At 40.3% G+C, this 21,953-nt stretch overlaps 1 protein-coding gene across 11 annotated transcripts in view; it reads left to right on the top strand.

Annotated features, from left to right (window-relative positions):
- The first annotated feature begins 1,341 nt into the window (after window positions 1-1,341).
- The window catches only part of micu3a (mitochondrial calcium uptake family, member 3a), a 34,920-nt gene continuing 14,308 nt past the window's right edge, over window positions 1,342-21,953 (top strand). For 2 of the 11 annotated variants that reach the window (XM_080464846.1, XM_080464849.1), the window contains exons 1-9: window positions 1,361-1,648; window positions 5,707-5,854; window positions 7,214-7,245; window positions 8,327-8,405; window positions 12,547-12,594; window positions 13,606-13,688; window positions 15,800-15,871; window positions 17,973-18,014; window positions 20,191-20,286. In XM_080464846.1, coding sequence (XP_080320972.1) covers window positions 1,406-1,648; window positions 5,707-5,854; window positions 7,214-7,245; window positions 8,327-8,405; window positions 12,547-12,594; window positions 13,606-13,688; window positions 15,800-15,871; window positions 17,973-18,014; window positions 20,191-20,286 — 843 coding nt within the window. In that variant the 5' untranslated portion in view covers window positions 1,361-1,405. Of the gene's footprint in view, window positions 1,649-5,706; window positions 5,855-7,213; window positions 7,246-8,326; window positions 8,406-12,546; window positions 12,595-13,605; window positions 13,689-15,799; window positions 15,872-17,972; window positions 18,015-20,190; window positions 20,287-21,953 lie in introns of all 11 variants that reach the window. The other 9 variants (XM_080464850.1, XM_080464852.1, XM_080464853.1 and 6 more) reach the window with 7 other exon arrangements.

Below are 21,953 nucleotides of genomic sequence, written 5' to 3'. Positions count from 1 at the left end.
CCACAAACTGAGATAATCTTAAATATGCATTGTGTTAGTGCAAAGAGTAGGAACAAATCTACATCACAAAATGGTTTTTTTAAGGAAATTTACACATACAGAAATATGTCTAAAAGTTATCCAGCTCTTATTTTGTGTTTGTATTTTGCCCAAATATAAAATAAATGACTTGACTATTTTGCTTTATTTGCCAAAAATTCTGAAGGATCTGAAATCCAAGCAGTCTTTCCTCTCAGGCTACTTTTACCGAATGCATAGTTCTCTTCAAGGAACAGGATTTGTTTGCAGCCTTCGGCATGCATGTTTTTCCAAACTCACTTTTACAATATGTATTTAAAGCTAAGATTTCTTCACTCTGGGTAAAGTTGATAGATTTCACTGGATAATCACTGATCCCTCAACTGGGTCTCAGTGTTGTGTTACCGTGTGTCTGCTCCTCTTATTAAAATAGTGGATTTTGATAACTAAAGTGATTGTTTTACATCTGAATTTCTACAACTTGCATTGTCATTTCTTGGCTCTAGTGGGGCCTGGGTTTGACACGCAGGCCCTGTGTTTGACCCGCCTGTTCAATACTTTAGGTAGACATGCATGTATGATGACAGAAAATGGTACAGTGGACTTTCACAAGATAGTGAAATCTTTATTGTTGAAATGTTGATATAAAAAAAGGACAACATGCATTAGACAGTACCACCTAAGGCAAAGCAAGGCAAATGTATTTATTTAGCACCAATTCACAATGCTTTTCAAATAAATAAAGGAAATGCATTAAAACAAGAATCTTAATTAATTTAGAATCTAAATCTTAAATAATTGAGAATAAGAAATACATAAAAACGAAGTGATTAAGAAAGGCATAAAAAGGATAAGAAATAAAGAAACCCCAAGCATCTGAGCCTAAAAACGTGCAACAATGCACATTAGTTTCGGGGTGTGCTTGGCTTGGTATTTGCGAAACAATTAAATGAATAAGATTAAACTACTTTGAGCATATAGAAAGAAACTCTCCTCCTAATGTCATAGTGTAATTTAAATATTTAACTAATTTAAAATACACTCAAAAACTTCCGTCTTTACTGTATTATGACTATTTATAATAGGATAGAAATAGCCAATATAGTCACTCTTTTATCATTTGTCTAACTTTTCTTTACATTTGTTGTTGAAGTGAAATATTTGATGCATCAGCAGAACTGTAGTGGTTAAATTCTCATGTGTATTAAATGAGAAATGACTGGTTTATAAGTTACAGCTCTGAAATGTGCGTGTTTATGTTTGATTGAGTTTCAGCGGCACCTCCGCGGGACTCCGGACTCAGCTTCGACAAATCTCGCGAGAACCCTGTGGAAACGCGATAGTTTGGCGCTGCCACGGTAAAGTTATCATCACAGCGGCAGCAGAAATGGCTGTTTTCCGCAGAGTGGCAGCGCTGGCCGGGAGGCTCAACCTCTGGCCTCTCGGCGGGGGACGGGCTCGGAGGTGGACGGCTGTCGGGCTGTGCGTGGCCTCGGGGGGAGCCGCTGCTGCCGCCGCGGCGCTTTACCTCCACCGCGACGCGACGGGCGGCGCAGTGAGGATGAGGATGGGGAGGCACAGCATCAACGAGCTGCTGCCGTCCATACCCACAGTGGAGGCCAAGGAGAAGGTAGGGGCACCGGGGGGGCTTGAGGTGGAGGCGAGCTGTGTTATTGTTGACACAATGGAGGGGTCAATGTGGAGGTCCGTGAACTGAAAGCTCCTCTGGCAAAAGACGCGGACTGTTTTTTTTTTGTTTGTTTTTCCCCGATTAGGCCTGGTCTGTTCCATGTCGCCATAGTAGTTTTTGTTCGTGTTTTCTTTCCACCGGGCGGGTCAAGTGTGTCCCTCCTTTCCCAGTGGAAACTGTGCCTCACTGTTTGGCTGCAGGGCGACGTGAGCGCGCACTGCGCAGCCGCAGGAAGGGGAACGGAGAGGCGCTCTCCGCTGGAGCTGGTGCTGAAGTGACGGCCAGCTGAGCATGGGTCTGTCCCTCACGTCAATGTGGACACAGTGTTGTATTACAGTAAACCTCTGTGGAAATCATTGCAACGTTTCTTGTTGTGTTGTTCGTTGTTGACTTGGTATTGAATTACTTGGATATTCTAAATTAGAATCCGAGATGTTGGATATTTCAAGTCCATATAGACATCAGTTTCTGCCTTGTGAGTTCAATAAATTCCATTAAAACTTGTGTAAATTTGAATTTTCAAATTCATTCACAATTCATTGACAAAAGAAATTCTCTGAAAGAGCGAAACCTGTCGTCACATTTCCATTAAAGATTGAACAACCCTCCTACCACATCTACTGTTGCACCAAACCACTATAACACAAGAAGAAGCTACCAAGTCACATCACTTGTTCAATAGAGGGTGAAATAGTCTAGGCTTTTTAGAGAAGTCTCACAGAGAGAAAGCGGAACAATCAAAATGTCTATCCATCATGTTATATGGATGCATGTGAACTGAGAAAAGGTTTGGGTCACGGTTCAGTGTTTTCACATTGTGAAAGAGAGAAAGTTTATTCTGGGCTGAAAACACAAGTACTGAACTGACAGGTGGAGTTGTGTGTGTTGTGAAGAGCAAATCGCCGCATTCAAAGATCACATTATGAGTCACAAAACACCCTGAGAATTTCGAGTCACACTTTACAGTAAAAGCTCATCAAAACCATTTAACAAACTGCTTTTTTTTATCATATTGAGTAGAAATTAAATAATAAATAAACTCACCACATGAAAAGCAGCATGATTATAAAGAGAACAAAATAATTACAAAACATTTACAAAGATGTAAATTAACCACAGAGACAGAAATTACTTGAAACTTTCAAAATAAAATCACAAAGACACTCAAGGAAACCAGACACATGTCCACAAAGTTCCCCATAGCGAACACAAATACTGACACCAAGCAACGACATTCTATTCGTGTGTATTGATACACGAATAGAAAAGCACAAAAGATTAAAATCAACAGCTGTGTTTGTGCCACAAAATTAACCTACAATAGAGCCTAAAAACTAGTGACGTGTAGCATAAGATTACATTTTATTAACAGTTTTAAAATGAGATTTCCTGTTGCCGAATTTGATCAGTTTATGAGGAGGTGAGCTAGAATATTTAACAACTGTCAGGTGACCCAGCGAAGGGAAATTAGAAACTAGATATGATTGTGAAGAAGATGTGGAGAGTTCCAAGGAAGTGAGCAGAGAGCGATTGCAGCAATACAAAAAATAAAAAAAGCAGGTATGAAGTGATGAAAACATTTAGAGAATTGATTGTAAAAATTTGGCTCTTGTCCAAAAAAAAAACATTAACTTCAGAGAAAAAACCGTGAAAAGAACATAGCAGACCTGTCAGCTTTATTTATTCTTGATTGTTGTTATTTATCTTTCACTGTTTGTACAAGATGACCGATAAATCTCTTCACGTTGATAGACCGGACATGAATGTTTATCAAGACCAGCCTTTTTAAATGTCTTTATGTTATTTTGACCAGGCCAGTCTTAATCTTCTGGTTATGTTTGGTTTTGAATTCATTTTGCTAAAACACTTAAAACTGCAAAATTCCTTCTAAAACGAGAGAAAAAAAACCCCCATGGCTCAAATAAACAATAACACAGAATCAGGATTGGGATTTTTGCCGTTACCATCGGACACCGGTATGAGAGGCAGCAATAATAACTGGAGTACTTTGTAGTGGTTCGTGCTCTTTCTTCATGGTGACAGTTTCTCTGGGTAATCTGCATTTGAGGTCGATCGGTGATTCCAACCTGCAGGTTTGAATATGGCCGTGTTTGCCCCGGCAACCTGTCCAGGTTGTGTTCGACCTTCCCTCATTGTCTGCTGGGGTCGGCTCCAAGACGCTGTGAACCTCAGTTGGACAAAAGAAGATATATGAATCAGATATATTGCCTAATTTCTGTGCAGTGAGGTGCATTTGTCCATCATTTCATACAACGGTGATGTCCTGGAAGGCCCCTACGTGTTGTACACTAACACACTAGAATCGAATTGTTGTGTCATTAAGGAGTTGTTTGTTTTTCAATCAGGTGTGTTGAAGCATCCACAACATACAGGACAGCAGCCCTTTAAGACGTGCGTCCCATATAGCAACACTCGAGGCACCTTTTTGTTCAGCGTCAGCTGCAGCCACAAATATTTTTCTTGTATTTCTCACCACCTGCAAACAGGCTTTGATGTGTAAAACTGGTGGATTTTCCCTTTAAGGGAGCAGTTAAAGCAACAGACTATCAGAGCTGAGAAAATGGCTACTTCCTCAGTGAAAGTGTTTGATGCCCAGTAATTAAGAGAATAACCTGGAAAAACAGCCTCTGCAGTTTCTGTTTTGAGAACAGGTTTTATATCTGCTTGGACCTCGGCTGGCTGGATTGTACTGTAATTTAACTGCGCTGGAATAACTTAAAACCTATGATCAGGAAGGAACGGGGAGAGTTTAACAGAGAGGAAGACATAGTTTAGCTGGGGAATGAGGAGAGGGTGAAAGAGGTGCAGCTGTGAAGAGAAAACACAAAGTTGCCTGAAGGGAAAACACCTGGAGCATCTGCTGTGCAGTCAAAGGAACCAGACAAGGCTGCAGAAACAGTTGTGGATATATGACATTACAACCAGACAAACTCACAGTCCACGACACTCAAAAGCAAATTATTCTGAGTCGCTAACGTGCCCTTCTTTTGCACGGCGTGTCGCTTGTGAACTGAGCCGCCTCTGCAGAACTTTACAAACTTCATTCATTAGCAGGAGTCGAAGCCGCGGGTGTCTCCACACTCTGGCGATTGATTGCAGTGCATTCCCCGTGAAGCCAAGCACTCGTCTCCTTTTCATTCCTGTGAGAGCCCCTTTAGCCGGAGCGCCATCAAAGCTTCATGAATGGATCTGTATTCTCATTAGCATGCCAGCTGAGCAGGGCGGGAACCTCTGCCAGTTCCAAGCAGGTCTAAATTTGGAAACCTCTCTGCTCATTACACAGCTCAACATTCTGGTGGCACAGCAGCTCTCCAGCTCTGCAGAGAGAGAGAGAGAGAGAGAGAGAGAGAGAGAGAGAGAGAGAGAGAGAGAGAGAGATTAATCAAGTAGAAAGTGGTGACAGTATTAGTGAGTAGTGTGTTTGGGCCGGGTGGGTGTTCCTGCTCTCTCCTGCGCCAGAGGTGCTGACTCTATTTATAATCGCGGAGAGCTAAATGGAGAGAGTCAATGCCAAGAATAGATGGATCTCCTCATTACAGAAGTTCAAAAGAAGTGAAGAGGCACACTGAGTTTAGATTCAGCTGTCTGCATGAGACGCTCCATCTGCACAGAAATCTGTCACATCTGCGAGAGCCGCTCTCGAACCGTGGCCACTGTGGGAAATTAATCAGCCATGAGTGATTCTCTGCTCTGAGATTTTAATGAGAAACGTGTCTATTTGACATCAGGCACTAATCTTTTATACGCTTTTATAAACATTCATTATGATTCTCAGTTAGTAGAGTAATATTTGAACTGTTGATCTTATTTTCTTCTACCTGTATGAATATAAATATTTCCTGGTTTGATAATTATTCATAATTCTTTATTTGGAAGAAATTATTAAGGATTTTCTAATAGTTTTGATCACTTATTCCAGGAATGAATCCAAACTATTATTTTTCTTAACAGGTTGCTTTGTTTTTCTGTGTTCTCAGGCACGCACGTTTGACTTTGAGGATGGAGACGTGTACATGTCTTCCCATGAGTATCGTTTCCGCACGTTCAGCTCTGTGGAGTATGAAGGACAGCTGTACATGACACCGCAGAACTTCATCGAGTCGGTTACCATGAGTGAGCCGAGAAGTGTGTATCAATCCATGTGTCTTCGCCGTCTCAGTGCCTGGTTATTTCTGTGATAGTGATATTTAATATAACTGAAATAACTTTAATGGAAGCAAAGCGTTTTGCATGATCTATCTTTAAAAATATAATTTTCAACAATCATAATGTGAAGGCAAATACCACCACTTTAAGAAATTACTTCACAGTGTCTGAAACATAGAATATGAAACGTGTAACAGTACTAAGTTTTGTACAACTTGAAGGGAGCAAACTGCCTCTATCACACATGTTAGGTCTTCCAGCTGCTCGGTGTCGGCTGGGCTTTTACTGTATCCTGGTCGATGAAGTCACACAAGCAGATTTATCACATTAAAATCTGATAGTTTTCTTTCATAGGAGTGTAAACTTCATTAGAATGTACTCACCCTTCAGATAACTTATTTGTCTCCCTAATTCATACTTATATAGCTTTCAGGTGATGTCACATGCTTCTTATTGCACTTTAAGGCTCTTTACGATGTTTTTTTTCAGTAATTGTTGTTTGAAGGTTAAAGATTAATTGGTTCGCCAACTGAACCCCGTTGTGTTTTATGTTCGTACATCTCTGATCTGTGCTTGATTTCCCAATATGGATGTCAGTGCCAAGTTTAAGATCTTTGGTTTAAACACATCTTTGCAGATTCTGTCAGCCTGCTGCCAGTCGTAACAGATTAGCCCCGGCCAGCCAGCCTCAAAGCAGATGGCTTTACAGCTTTTGTTTAGTCTGTGGTTAATGTTAGTCACTCACACACTCACACACTCATGCACACACACACACGCACACACGCTCCATGTGTTCACATGCAGCCGTCTCTCTGATCCAATAAATATCTAAACTGGACAATCTTTCATTTTCCTTGTATGACCACAGGTCTAAAAGTTCTCCATGAACCAAAAAAACTACTATTTCTCTCTCAATGGAGTGTTTGAGTCAATTGCGTGCAAACAGTGCACCTGTAAGTGTGTGTGTGTGTGTGTGTGTTTACATGTGGCCTTGGCTCGCTGACATACGATACAGCCTCACATACCCTCTCAGCAGCCGGCATCCTCTAATGCCCCCTTTGAAGTTGAATTAGATGAACTTTGTTGTATAAAACAGAACAAAAGTAGTATGTGCTTTTACAGGGACATTCCACATACTACAAAGACGAGCACGGGGCACTTTAGATGGTACAAATGGGCCTGTGATGATGACAGTGTATATACAGTGAGCCTGTCTGTGTGTGTGTGTTGTGACTGTACCCGGCACATTAAGACCCATTTCTAGATCATACAGATGCTATCGGACCGAGCCCACCCAAACTCTCTTCTTCCCTCTTCTTTTGTCTCATTCCCTGGCAGACAAGAGGCCTTGGAGGTCCCTGACCAAACAGGTGGGAGACACACGCTAAACCCTTCTCTCTCTCTCTCTCTCTCTCTCTCTCTCTCTCCTGCTCCTCCGTGTCGCAATCACACATCTGTTGCATGTCGACCTGTTTTAGGCTGCGTGCAGAGTTTATCTTGTTTTACATCTGCTGAGGAGTTCCTTGATTTAAAAGTATGACTTCTATGTGCACATGCACTGCTCATTATAGGAGAAACAGTTGCCCTACTACATATTTAATATTGTTATTGTCAGTGATATTGACCAGTCTCATTTTTTGTGGTATTTAAAGTACCATAATTTCCGGACTATAAGCCGCTACTTTTTTTCACATGCTTTAACAACGACACGGTGAATTTATGGCTTTTTCACATGCTTTCTTTTTTCTCCTTTTTAAATCTGGTGGGTGTGGCTTATATTCAGGTGCGCTCACTAGTCTGGAAATCATGCTAATTCCCTTCACAGTTGACAATTGAACATCATTCCACTGCTCATACACTCAGGAAATAGGCCGAGTTCAGTGACGGCAACATTTCATTCTCAGCTGTTGGTCACCACCTGCTGCTTACACACAGATGCTTTGCTCGCTCGTGTCCGCATTGTTTACATCCCCACTTCCTTTTCTCATGGTAACCTTATGCGTTGCCTGCAATGGCTGTTTATCAGATTAAATAAGATGTAACTTTCAAGCATATGCATGTGTTCATATTTCACTTTCAACTGCTTGAACTGGCGGTGCTGCTCATGGTCGCACCATGTGCCATGTGCATTTCAGTGTTTTTGTATATTTGCGCAGTAAATTAGTCTAATTGTTGATATTTCATTTTATTTTTAGTTAATGACATGCCAATAGAAGGTGGCATAAAACAACATAAAATTCTTAAACATTATTTTTCCCTTGAAAACAGAAAAATCTGATGATTATTTGCAAAGCCAGAGAAAGTTCCTTTTGAACTGCAGAGGCTAGTCTCGACAGCATGCTGTTGTCTCTCCGTCACCCTGTCGCTGTTGAAGCTGATATATGTGAAGTTGGTCAGCTGTGCTACGATGCATCTTCACTAATATTTTGTGTTTTTGTTCGTGCATGTCAGGAACTGGAGAAAATCCTGTCAGACACTCCCCCTGTTTGGAGAGGATCCTCCAAACTGTTTCGCAACCTGAGAGAACGAGGTTCGTGAACACACACACACACACACACACACACACACCAATCCAGAGGAAGGCAGTCTTTCCACTAACACACAAACACATAAATGAACACTTACAGACTGTAAATTCTTTTCATTTTCATCAGAATAAAAATGATTTGAAGGTCTTAGTTCATACAGTTGAATATCCTTCATGAAAGACAAACTCATGTTTGGATCTCACTATAAATAATCAGTAGTATTTTATGCTATGACTATATTTGAAAGAAGCAAGGAGCAAAAACCTGTTTTTAAGGGGTCTTTGTAGCTGTTTAACACTGAGCTCATGTGCAGCAGGGCTGTGGGCCTTTCGGTTTGTGTTCATTTTGTAATACTTGAGTGAGTTTGTGTCACTGTAGGTGTCACTAATCCGGGCATTGGTGTCATGCTGTTCCTTCTCACTGCCAAACAAATATATCTCTCCTCCTCCTCTCTTCTCCGTCCACTCTCTGCCTCACCTCCTCTCCTCCTTTAATTCTGGAACAACTGAATTTAGCAACACCAAAGGCAGAAATGTCAAGAAGCTCGTCCTAATTAAGCATCAGGGTATCAGGGGAAGAAGTATGTGGCATAGTAATCACAGTCATGGACTGAGCCCTCGTAGTAATTATCTCACACACAAACACACACACACACACACACACACACACACACACACACACACACACACACACACACACACACACACACACACACACACACACACACACACACACACACACACACACACACACACACACACACACACACTGAGTGAGAGATGCTAAATATAGCACACCATGTGTGATTCTTCCCCTCCCTCTAACAGAAGTATGTTCCTCAGCTTGTAACTTATGTGAGCATGCTTCAAACAGGGGATGGCCTTCTTGTTTTTTGTGTTTATTTGTTTGTTTATTTCTAATCAGAGATGGAGAAAAGAAAGTTTTGAAAAGAAAAAGACACTGTGATACCACCCGGAATGAGATGTAACAAAATAACTGAGGACTTAGAAATTAGAAAATAGGAAAATGGTCATGGTGTAATTAGTTTGGGGTGAAATAAAGCTGATAAGAAGGGAGGATAAGCCAAAACATGACAATAACTGATAAAGCTTCTTGTATGAGAGTTGAAACATCTTCAAAACCTTACAAACTTCAGTTGCCTTTCATAGAAATAATGGCCTGGGTGACCAACGTCTGGATATAACATGCACAATGTACTATATATTATAATATACTACCATCAAGACTATGAGATTCCCAAGCCAGACAACCTTTTGATCCTTTCTCCAAAATGAAAAAAAAAAAGTCCTGTTGAAGGTATGCATTTTGCATAAACACTTAAAGAAATCCTTCAATTTGGTGACCTCATCACAACCACAGAGTCTGCAGTCCAAATGCTGTTTAGCAGGACTGTGCTGTGCATAGAAGAAGGGGTTCAGGGCCTTGCTCAAGGACACTTGAGACAGCTAAGTTGTTGGGCTCTTAAGGATGAATAAAGAGGGACATTTATTAATGGCCAGCGTTTGGCCAGAGAAGCCTGATGGTTTCATGGTGAAAGGTGGAATGCTATCCTTGTTGTCCCCCTGTCAGATCCCCATCGGTGTATAGTCTCACCTGCCTCGTCTCCGTCGCTGCACACTCGTCCTTCCTGTCTGCCCTCCCTCTGTGTTTCACCTGTGTCTTCCCCTCCCCAGTGTGTACAAACTCCCTCCCCTCATGCCTGATCGTCAGTGTGCCTTGTGTCGTGATATCACATGTTTTCCGGGTGCTCCCTGTGTTTCTCCTGTTTTTTTTTTACTTGTTTTTTGATTCCTCTGCCTTGGACTAGACCTAAATAAACTCTTTAAACTTGACTTGTTGTGTGGCCAACAAAGAACTCTCACCTGACCAGAGGTCTCAATGACAAACATATAGTTACTTGGTAAAACAGAAGAACCTGGTTTCAGTCTGTGACTATTTCACAGATTAAGTAATGGTCTACCAAAATTGCCTCGTCAAAACTGATGAAGCCTCTTGGATGAGAGGTGACTGTAAATCACAAGCATGTCCCATTACCCTTTCAAGACTGCTCCTCTGTATAGACACTCTGTCCAACCACTAATTTGCCCATTCACATGTATGTAATTTACCTTTCATACAATACCACCCTCCTTTCGTGTAAACTGTGCTGATGTCAGAACATGCTCGACTCTTCGTGCCACGATGAACGAACACAGTTAAAATCCCTGGAATGGAGTTGGATTTCTGAGAATGACAGTGCTGAGTGTCAGACGAAGGAATGCATAGTGCTGCCTTGATGCTGTACACACTGTTCAAGTGGCTGTGCAGACGTTTGGCCTTGTTCCTCTGCACTGGTTGCGATCTAAACTGTTTCTGAGTCAGATTATGGTGATAATTAGAGAATAGCAATTAGCACAGTTGTAATGGCTGAGCTTAGTATAAGTCGGCAGGCAATTCCTGCAGATCAATGTAATGTTACCATAAGATATAGAGATGCCACACAAAATTCCCCATCTGTGTTTAAGAGAGAGAAAGTATTGTGTTTTACACGTTGCTCATTGTTTCAGAACAATGTTTGTTGCAATGGTGAACATTACCATCAAAACTATAAACTGCTGTCGGTCTGCAACTAACAATATTGATTCATTGGTGTAGTCCTCTTTAATAACCAATTAATTTGACAAACAGACAATAAGTACTATTTGTCGCTCCAAACTTATAGACAATGTGGTAAATTTCAGCAACAAGGCAGTTCTGTGTGTTTTCCATTAATACACATGAACAAAATGCTGAAAACATTTATACATTAGATTAAAGCGTGATTAAAAACTTACAACTCTTGAAACAAAAATGTAAATATAAAAGAATGAAAGTAAATGCAATTCAAGAATATAGTTCTAAAAATAGACTACTATATTGTTGATGGCAACAACAACAACAAAAACTAATATTATCAAGTCAGCTTTTTGTGATGCAAATATGGACACAACATTTATACAGGTTGTACATAAGAATGGACAAACTTTGGTTTGATGTCATTATGCTTCTCCAATCTCTTATTAGGACTGTTTTTTCATCGAACAGCTTGGTTTTCCTCCCATGTTTGCTGGCAGGCCACATCAGCCTCAGTGAGCAAAGAATGGTTTTGTTTTTAAATGTTTTTCAGCTTTTATTTATTTCTAATTTCAATCATTTTATTAAACAATGTTTAAGGTAATGTAATTTGTAATAATCACCATCTGATGATTAACAGCAATCCACTATTTTCTGTTTAGTATATCGCAGAGGGTGGCATAAACATGTGGACTCTATTATAGAAATCTGAGGAGCATCACAGTGTGTTTTGTAGTGTTTGCAGAACTCGGGCTGCACGGAGAATAGAGAAGTCAGTTCCAAACCAGCTCCTCAACACAAAGCGGTCAAGCATCAGCAAACCACAAGGCTGACAGTGGCTCTGACTGGTGTCGTGTTCACCTTCACATGCACTCCTTCGGACATACGCACAAATGGAAAAGCAGTGTCCCGAAACACTCAAGCGAGTCACCCTGAACTATCTGAACGATCAGGCAGAAAGCGAAAAAAAAAGGAGGGAGAGGGAGCTGAGACGGAGCTACAAAGATCCCCTAAATGTGCCAGAGGCAAGAAAGGATCACCTCCTGAAACATTTTTCACTTGCTTATCCAAACACACACACACACACACACACACACACACACACACACACACACACACACACACACACACACACACACACACACACACACACACACACACACACACACACACACACACACACACACACACACACACACACACACACACACACACACACACCCTGCCTGTGTCTTTACTTTGGACACTTTGGGTGTAGAAAAAGAAACGGTGTGTGGCCAAACGGCTGTCGGCAGCTCGGCACATTTTAAGATGCTATCTTCATGAAAGGAGGGATTATGCGTGTCAGTGTGCGAGGCTCAGGAGGCCCACGGTCTTTGAACATCTGTAAACATTGTGTGTGTGTGTGTGTGTGTGTGTGTGTGTGTGTGTGTGTGTGTGTGTGTGTGTGTGTGTGTGTGTGTGTGTGTGTGTGTGTGTGTGTGTGTGAGACCGTCTCTATAACTCTCTCTGTCTTGATCTCACCACCAGGTATCATCTCATACACAGAGTACCTGTTCCTGCTTTGCATCCTGACAAGTGAGTCACTCAAGTCTTCACATCCACTTTTTCTCACATTTTAACTGCAAATGACTTTGCTTCACTCCAATTCCCTTTATTTTCTTTCTTTCCCTCTGGTGGCACATCTGGGGTTGACCTTGAGTGTGGAGGACCTGGATTAAAAATGTTTTAAAAATTGCCAAATTTGTTCTGCAAGTTACAATGATTTGCTGTGAAAGGGAGCAAGCGAAGGGACGCCCTCTCTTCCTGAGTGTTGTATAGAAAAGGCCTCTGCTCTTCCTCACATAAGTGAGGAATTTGTGCAACTGGCTGTCAAATGTGGTGGTTTTCCCTCCAGGGAGCAGAAAACAGAAGAAGAAAAAACTCTAGAATCTTTCAAAACTTCAGTTTATTGCACCAAGTACATTCAATTTGTACAATCTCTGCTTTGATATGAATTCATTTCTTTCCTATGAAGATAATCTTTCGTTTCTATACTATTTGTTGTAGCAGTATGGCATGAAATAGAAAGACAGTTATTTTATCAGAAATCTGGAAACTGCTAAAGGTTTCATGTTTGTTTAAAGGAGGCAGATACAAATAATGGCCTAATTATTAACTAAAACATGTATTGAAATATTTAACATTTAAAGCTTTTTCCTCATCTTATGCTAGTTCTTCATTTTAAGGACTACTACAGCCGGTTTTGTGCTTTATATGAAATACTACAGATTGCAAATTCCCTATGTACTCATGAAGGAAAAGTTAAAGTTTATCTGCTGCAAGTAGATTTTTTTCCTGATATAAATTGAAAATTATATAACTCAAAGATTTGTCTTAATTCTGCAAATTCACTTCTTTGAATGATTATTGCCAAATAGGCGGAAATAGTGCAGATAAATAAACAGCATCATGCAGATAAGAAGAGTGTCACATGCCACTAAATGGTTTGCTACGTATGGATTGAAATTTGCCTTTACCAATCCGTGCGCTTGCACGCACACGCCCACTGTCACACTCACACTGTGTGTCGTCCTCTCTGTTCTGCAGAGCCTCATGCTGGCTTTAAGATTGCCTTCAATATGTTTGATGCAGACGGCAACCAGATGGTGGACAAGAGGGAGTTCATGGTGGTGAGTAGCAGATACCAATGGAAAATCCGACTTGTATTTACAATCTGATGTTAACATCCTGTTAGTATCGCAGAGAGCCGTTTTGTCGGATATTTAAATATCTACTATAATGGGCTTGTCTGATTACAAAACTCCAAAAAGTAAAAGCTGTCATATGAACAATTACAGTCATGTTAGAGAAAAAAAACCAGCTCTGTTTAATAGTGTCCAGTTCACAATCACATGACTTCAGTTTGTTTTATTAATCTTTTGGAAAAATCAATGTCATTAAAATGTCAAAGGAAATTACAATCAATAATGAGTTGAACCGTCTAAACTGGCCTAGAAAGAAATGATAAAAACAACATAATTAGCTGCTATTGTAGGTGTGATCCATACACACACATTTCATCAAAACACTAGCAAAGTCATAAATACATGAATGAAAGCTTTGATTATGTATCATTCACAGGCACATTAAAATAATAAAATGGGATATAGGCTATTATTTTCAGTCTTTAGTTTGAGTGATATTCTTCTCTTCGGTATCCACCGCCTTCAGCTGAAGCTGTTCCTTTTACATCAAAGCGTCAGACGAAGAGTGCAGATCTTCTCAAGGTGTTTTCTTTTATGAGCTCAGTGGTCCGACGGGATCGTCTTGTGAGGGCTGCACATGTGTTGCCTGCCCCTGGGATGTGCTGACAGATTTTCGACTGAAAATGTGGCCGCGGGCAGGACTGGATCAGAGTATCGGTGGAGGCTGGAGGGAGTGGGCTGGCACATCAGCTGGAGGGAGTGGTGACGGGTTGAAATCCTGAGGGAGCAGGCAGCTGTGGGACAGGAGAGTGATTCCCACACTGAGCGTTTGGCAGAAGATCCTGAAGAAGTCAGATGAAGGAGCTTTTTATTCAAAGTGAATACAGTTCAACCATTGAAATGAATACCTGTGTTCGAGTTGGCCTTTTATCAGTATTAAAAATGTTCTGATCCTGTTGTGATGTGGGGGCCTCACGGTGGTGTAGTGGTTTGCGGGCTCACAGTGAGGGAGTCTAGAGTTAGAGTCTGGACTCGGGAGCCTTTGTGTGTGGAGTATTCATGATCTCTCCAGGTTTCCTCCCATAGTCAAAAACAAGGTTCAAATGGCATCGCTAAAGTTGTCTATAGGTGTGATTGTGAGTTTCTTCAGGGTGTGTCCTGACTTTACCCATAGTCACCTGGAATCCTCCATGAATTAAATATTATCGAAGATGAACGGATGTTATGCAGTTTACATGAGGACAGAACAATGTTGGTTAAACATGCAGAAAACCATAATGTCAAGTATTGGGATTCCGATATGAACAGCAAAAAAACACACAACCGCCTAAACATATGATGCTGATGACTTCAGGATTCTTTCTTTCAACAATGCCAGCGCTCTTTCTGTTCCTGAACTAAATTTGAACCAGATCCAACAGTTAGTATCACAGGCACATCAGAAGCTTAGCTGTTTATTGACTTTGTTTTTTAGTTTTCCAGATTCTATTGTCAGCTGTTATGATGTGACATTGAAATAGTGACGGTTAATAAATAGGTAGAAATGTATAATTCATTGCGCTCAGGGTGTCTGTGTTTCCTCTTTCCAGCTTATTTTAAGTTGCTTGACGATCCAGACATTTGCATGTTAGGTTATAGGTGAGAATCTGTTCATGTGATTGTGTTTGCTCTGTGATGGACTGGAAACATATCCAGGGTTTTTATGTATGACGTTAGCTTGGGTCATCCCCAGAAATCCAAACCAAAAGAGGCCAGTTTGAAAAATAGCTGTATATGATACTTCCAAATAACTTCTATTTCTATAAAGGAGAGATAATTCATTGAAACTGCTAGAACCACCATGTCCAGTAATGTGATCCTCATTGCTGCGCAGCCGTCATGTTGGATTCAGCATAGATTTCCCCTTTAATACGCCTTAAACATAAATCACCTTTAAAGTCAGCTGAGGAGAGCAACACTCTTCATCATGTTACCAGGAGACCATGACACACCTGCATGAAAGAGTGAATGACCTTTTGAACCCAGCGAGTGTTTGAACATGCAAGCGGTTCAGATCTGGCTTCAAATTGACATCTTCATGTTTTCTCTCCTTACAGCTTCAGGAGATCTTCCGCAAGAAAAATGAGAAGAAAGGAAGGAAAGGAGATGCTGAGAAGTCAGCGCAGTTGGTAAGACAGGATGAGGAAGTACTACTGTATGCCTGCAGGGGGATAAATAACATAATGTGGATTCAAGCTGTTATTTATTTATTTATTTATAATTTTTTTCCTTTTTTTCTAATAAAAGTGACAAGAAAAAAAGGAGAAAAATTAAAGTTATTTATTATTGTATAATTATCACTTTACACACATTTATCGTAGTGCAGCCAACTGTAAAGCAACCAACGGCATGGGCTTTGATTTTTCTGCGTTCATCAGTGCGGTGATTTTTCACATACAATAACCTGATTTCATTGATTTTAACGAGAGAGCGAGAGAGAAAAAAAATATACCTGAGAAAGATTTCCATTTAAAATGTCATTTTAATGCATCCATGAGTTTAAAGTGTCACAACACCTCCTTTTATTTTTTTAACTGCCTGAAGGGTGGATCAAGCGTTGTGTCAAGTGGATGTGTTCAAAATGACACCTCATCATTAACCAGTTAATTGTGGTCCGTATTTAAAGCAGGAGTAACTAAACGTTTCATGTAACTAGTTTTAAGTGCATGCTGCCTAATAGAAACAGTTTTTTGACAGTGTGGTATCTCATCTGTTTCTACTGTCACAGTTGTCCCCTGATGTGTACTTGTTATACTGATTCACTCAGGTGATGTGTCTTTTTCACCACTGTTGTGATTCACAATTCACGATTCACGTTACACTTTGCGTTACTGCAGTGCCTGTGACAGTCAGCCCATAATTTGAAATAATATTCAAATTAATTAATGAATTCATTTCAGCCAATATGTTCTCTGAAAGAGGAGTTTATTCCTTTGCTTCAGTACAATTTCAGTAATGTTGCAGTAAAATTAGCAGTCAAACTTAAATACACATTTTTGTTCCTCTTTCCACACTAAGCTGCCGGATATTTTATAAAAAGTTTACGAAAGAGCCAAGTTGTGTGAGATTTCTCATTCTCTGACATCTGCATGCTGGCATTTTAAAATCTATAATTTTAATGGTTTGAATCTTAATATCAGTTGTGAAAACTAATCACACTAACTCATTTTTTGGAAAATAAAAAAAAACAAAAATGCCAATGCCACTGATTTTTTTTAAAGAATATTTCAGGGGTCAGTTTTTATGAGAGACTATCTAATCATACATATGTAATAAACTATAACCTAACATTAAAATCACTATAACATGCCATTTGTTTCTCATAAAAATCACGGGAAAAGTGTCAAACTAATCAAAATTGCACATATTTCTTGATTTATCGCTTAAAACTGCGTGTAAACAGGATTTATCTCTCACAAGAGGTCATAAAATAACTCATTCAATAACTCATATCACATTCAGTGCTGCTGTCCTGTAATGAGATGCAACATTTGCAATGAGGATTGTTAAGCAATCCAGCAAATATGCAAAAATGTCAGTTGCTTTATGGGTTCTGTGCTTAATAAGAGTCTCACTAAGATGTACTGGGGGAAACACACATATCAGTGTTTATGTCATTGTAATAATACTTTGAAGGAGAGGTGCTATGCTTTGTTGTTTGTAAAAGAAATACATTCTATCACAAGCAGCACTTATCTCAGTTTTTTCTTTTTCTCTATGATTGTCCATAACTCATTATTGTTTGATTAGAAGACATCAGGAAGTTCCCAGATATATTCATCTGCACAATCAAGGGTTAAAGTGAAAAGTGCCCTGCTTACTGATTTATTCCATATTAAGAATACAAAGACGCATCGTTTGCACATGCATGATGGAAATGTTTGATTTCTAAGACCTTTATCACATTATTAGCATTTTACGAAAACCAGTAAACGTCTAATGGAGACATTTATTGCACCATTTGATTTTAATAAACTGTTAAAATTGGTTGAAAATAAGTTTCAGTCATCAAACGTGAAGCCTCCAGAGTCCGTGCATCCTCTCCCGTCTGACTGCAGTGCAGTCGTGGTGCTGCAAAGTGTGTTTTCTGAAATGTAATCACAGATGTGTTGAAAACGACACATCCACTTTGCTGGCATGTACTAACATGTCTTTTACCTTCTCTCCTCCTCTCTGACTGCATGCTCTGTCCTCTGCTTTCTCTTCCTCATGTCTCTCTCTGCGTGTTAGAGTATGCAGCTGTATGGATATCAGGTTGCCCCCATGAACAGCGTATGTATCCGAAACCGTAACATTGCAGTGTCCTCCTCTCCTCTTTAGAAGGATGAAATACGAACAGAGGAGCAGGGGACTGACTGTTTCTCTCTGCCGGGTTACTTCCTGCTTCACAGGTTATGCTGGGGATGAATCGGGAAAGTAGGGAAGGGATTTAGCTGTTTTTTAAATCAGGATTTTAACTGACAAGATTGAGCCTAGAGCTAATTAATTACAGTAAGCTCCTGTCATTTCCACATCTAATCCCTTTGCAAATAATTATCTAGAATATGCATACGAATGCATTGCAACTCACACAGATTACAGGTCAGGCTCAGGGACGGATGGCAAAAAGCAGTCGGCGTGCTCTGTGCACACATATTCTCCAAATCACCTCCTGAGCCAACGGTGATTAATGTGGGAAATATGAAAGTTTTCACAGGTTTAAATGTAAATGACATCAGGCTGCTTGAGGGCAGCATTTAAAGCCCCTGTCCTGTTTCCTGACCTGCTCTTTGAAAAACGCCTTAACCCTGACCCAGTCTACCTGATCCTCTGTTATCAGTGAGACGCCCTCTGTGTGCTCCTTCACATCCTGGAGAGAAAACAAGAGAGGAAAGATCAGGACAGGGTGTCCATCTGTCGGCTCGGCTGATTGATGGATTGAGGGTTGATGGGGGGGGGGGGGGGGGGGGGGGGGGGGACTGAACAGAGGAATGGCAGAATAGGAAGAAGAATAGATTGAAGGGGTCAGGAGAGATGAACTCTGAACAAAAAGAGAGTGATGTGATTTAGAACGACATGAGACAGTCTGAGCCTCCAAACACAATCAACTCTGTCCGTTTTAGATCATTTTTAGGACACGCGCTGTTTGTTTGGCTTGTGTGTGTGTGTGTGTGTGTGTGTGTGTGTGTGTGTGTGTGTGTGTGTGTGTGTGTGTGTGTGTGTGTGTGTGTGTGTGTGTGTGTGTGTGTGTGTGTGTGTGTGTGTGTGTGTGCGTGTATCGCAAAGAGAAAGTGGTAGATCTCTAATAGGAAAAGGCCTCCAATACAGACCACAGACAGAAATGTATTTATATAATCTCTTATGTGAACTCATGGTAATGCACATTTACAATACATCTAACCAGCTGGACTCATCTGCTGAATTGGATTTAAGTCAAGACTGGGCATACTGTCCTTTGACTTAATTTATCAATATCAAAAACTTTTCTCCATATTAAAGTAAAATATTGTTGGTCGATAAAGTATTGAGATGAAATGACTTATATGACACTTGTAGATCCTCATTTTTCTCTAGATGTCATTGATTTAGAAGGACAGTCTTCAGTGAACTTGCCTTATCTGAGTAATATTGTTTTATTTTGAATGATGGTCTTCAGCGTGTTAAAAATAACTTGTGCAAGTTATTCAAACCAATAGTCTACATTTGACCTATATACACACACACGCTCACACACTCCTCAGGCTGTCAGTGTTGTGATGGATAGGAGCATTGTCGCTGTGCAGTTAGGAGCGGAGCGGGGTCACGGTTTCCTCTGGAGAGAAAGACGAGGTGGGTGGTCAGGAGCTCAGCACTGTGATTAGCTTTTATTAAGGGAAAATACACTGAACCAGCTGGGTTTTTCTTTTCCACAATAGTGGTAAAAGTAACATAATACTGAAGGTTTAATGGAGGGAAATCCTCTCAGAGGCAAAGCAAAATAATGTTTGTTTCAAAGATTCACCAAATGTTTTTCAATTTGTGCATGTTTGTTGCTGACAGTACAAGGAATATACCGTTAAAGTGCAGCTTTAATCACTCTATGGAAACGTAACACTCCTATTTATCAAAACATTTTTTCTGTACAATTATGGGATTAATTCATTTGAAAAGAGGGGTTGAATTGTAGTTTATAATCTGGACTTTTCCTCCGTGGTTGTGATGGAAACTGTAAAAGTCTCCATGAGGGAAAAAAATAAAACGTTATCTTTAGTCCAATGTTCTGCCTGTCTTAGACTTAGTACAGGTTTTTATGTATTATAGGGATTATTGAGAGCAGTTATACAACAAAGAACTGTTCTTTTATGGATGCTTTAGTGTTTTACTTTGAAAAACAACTGTAAACAGTATAAAGTGAATACTGTAAGTAGACTTTTGGAGCTGGGTGCGTTGGAGCTGAACTGACCCTGGCCCTGCTTGACCACTTCTACAGGTGCTAAAAAAAGACAGTCAGGAGTTTGTGGCGCGGAGTTACTGGGACGTTTTGAGGCGAGGCGCCAGTCAAGTCCTCTTTTCTGACCTGGCGGAGGTACAGATGCCCAACTGTCCGCTGTCCTTTTTCATCCCTCCATTGTTTTTTTTGTTCTCTTCATTCTTTCTTTCCTCTGTTCTGTCAAGCCTGAATGATCTCTCCAAATATCTCAGTGGATTCTGTCATTTATTTGCATTAAGTTTGGCCTAAATAACACCCTGAATTTTAATTTGGAGGTATTTTAACTTCAATTGGCCATGTTAATATTTACATCAAAAGACTGTTTCTCAAAATGTAATTTCTCAGATCTCATAGTGAAAAAGGAAAAACCTTGACTTGCCTAATTCCTTCAGAACAGGGGTTTTAAACGTGTGGCTCATAGACCAGAAGTGGCCCGCCAGAGGGTCTGACCTGGCACACAGGATGTCGTTGCCCAGATGGAACCTCCTACACTGTGTGACAAGGATTTCATAAACTGTGATACAATAATAGGATAAAATCCATATTGTCGCTCGAGACGGAATCACAAGTGATGAACGCTGCAAGAATAACCAAGTTATCCTGCACGTCATCCACCGATGCCCTCAGGAAAAACCCCAAATGAATCAAGAATCAAACCGTAGTATTAATATACATGGACAAAGATTGATCAGGGAGTCCACAGATAATGTGGGCGTGGTTCATGTTCCCTCCTTCTGCTCCCGATTGTTCTGGTTTTACAATCAAAGATATCCTCTCAATGACTTGTTTGCTCACTTAATGTTTTACACCAAAATGAGGGAAAGCATTGGAGTTGCTGGGTATTTTTAGGTTGTGCTATCATCGTACTGCTCTAATTGGCTGTGTGGCCCCACAATTCAAATTAGTTTGACACCCCTGAATGATATTGTCACCAGAAAAGTCCTTTTGGTTTGACCTGATACAGAAACGGCACATAAACTCACAGGTCATTTTCCTTCTTTCTTTGTTTTCTGGATCGATTAGATTTCCATCCTTGCCTTTCTCTGCTCTCCTTCTCTTGTCCCACATCATTGTGCTGCTGTCTTCTCCTCTTCGTAATGTTTTGCTGCTATTGCTCAGTAACGTGTATAAAGTAGAGTCCATTCCTAGTAAATTCCCTCATTGTGAAACCTTTCCTGTTTGGATGAGCTCTGAAATAAACTCCCCGCATTAGTTCCTTCTTTAATTATTTGAATGGAGTTTTTGATAGACAATCTTTTTTAAAATGACTTACACCTGATATATCTGTGTGAGATGATCAGAGCCTCATCGAAACGATGGAAGTTTCCCCTCCATCCCATAACTTCATCATAATTTTTTCTCAATGAAGAAATATGATAAGCATTTTGTTTGTTTGTTATATTTGTTCCTGCCAATTGATTCTGCTTTAAAAAAAACAACTGTATTTTTCATTGTGGTCCTTTTGATTGATGTGACAGTTACTGATCCATCAATGATGATAATGTATTGAAATAACCTGTTTTCTTTATTACCTGTCTTCTGTCATTTGGCGTCTTCAGTCCACTTTGTATGTGTATGTGTGCCTTGTTATCTGTGCCGTGTTGTGGCTATATATGTTGTAGCTTTGGTGTCATTCTCTCTTTACACCAACAATGCTAAGAAGGTGCATTGATAATAAGGTTTTCTGCAGGGCACATACAAAATTAACATCTTATTACGGCCACATGCACATTGAAATCATGTTCAGTGAGTTCATCACATAA

This window comes from Lipophrys pholis (genome assembly GCF_963383615.2).
Source record: "Lipophrys pholis genome assembly, chromosome: 5".
NCBI lineage: Eukaryota > Metazoa > Chordata > Actinopteri > Blenniiformes > Blenniidae > Lipophrys > Lipophrys pholis.
This window is presented reverse-complemented; position numbering and strand designations above follow the sequence as displayed.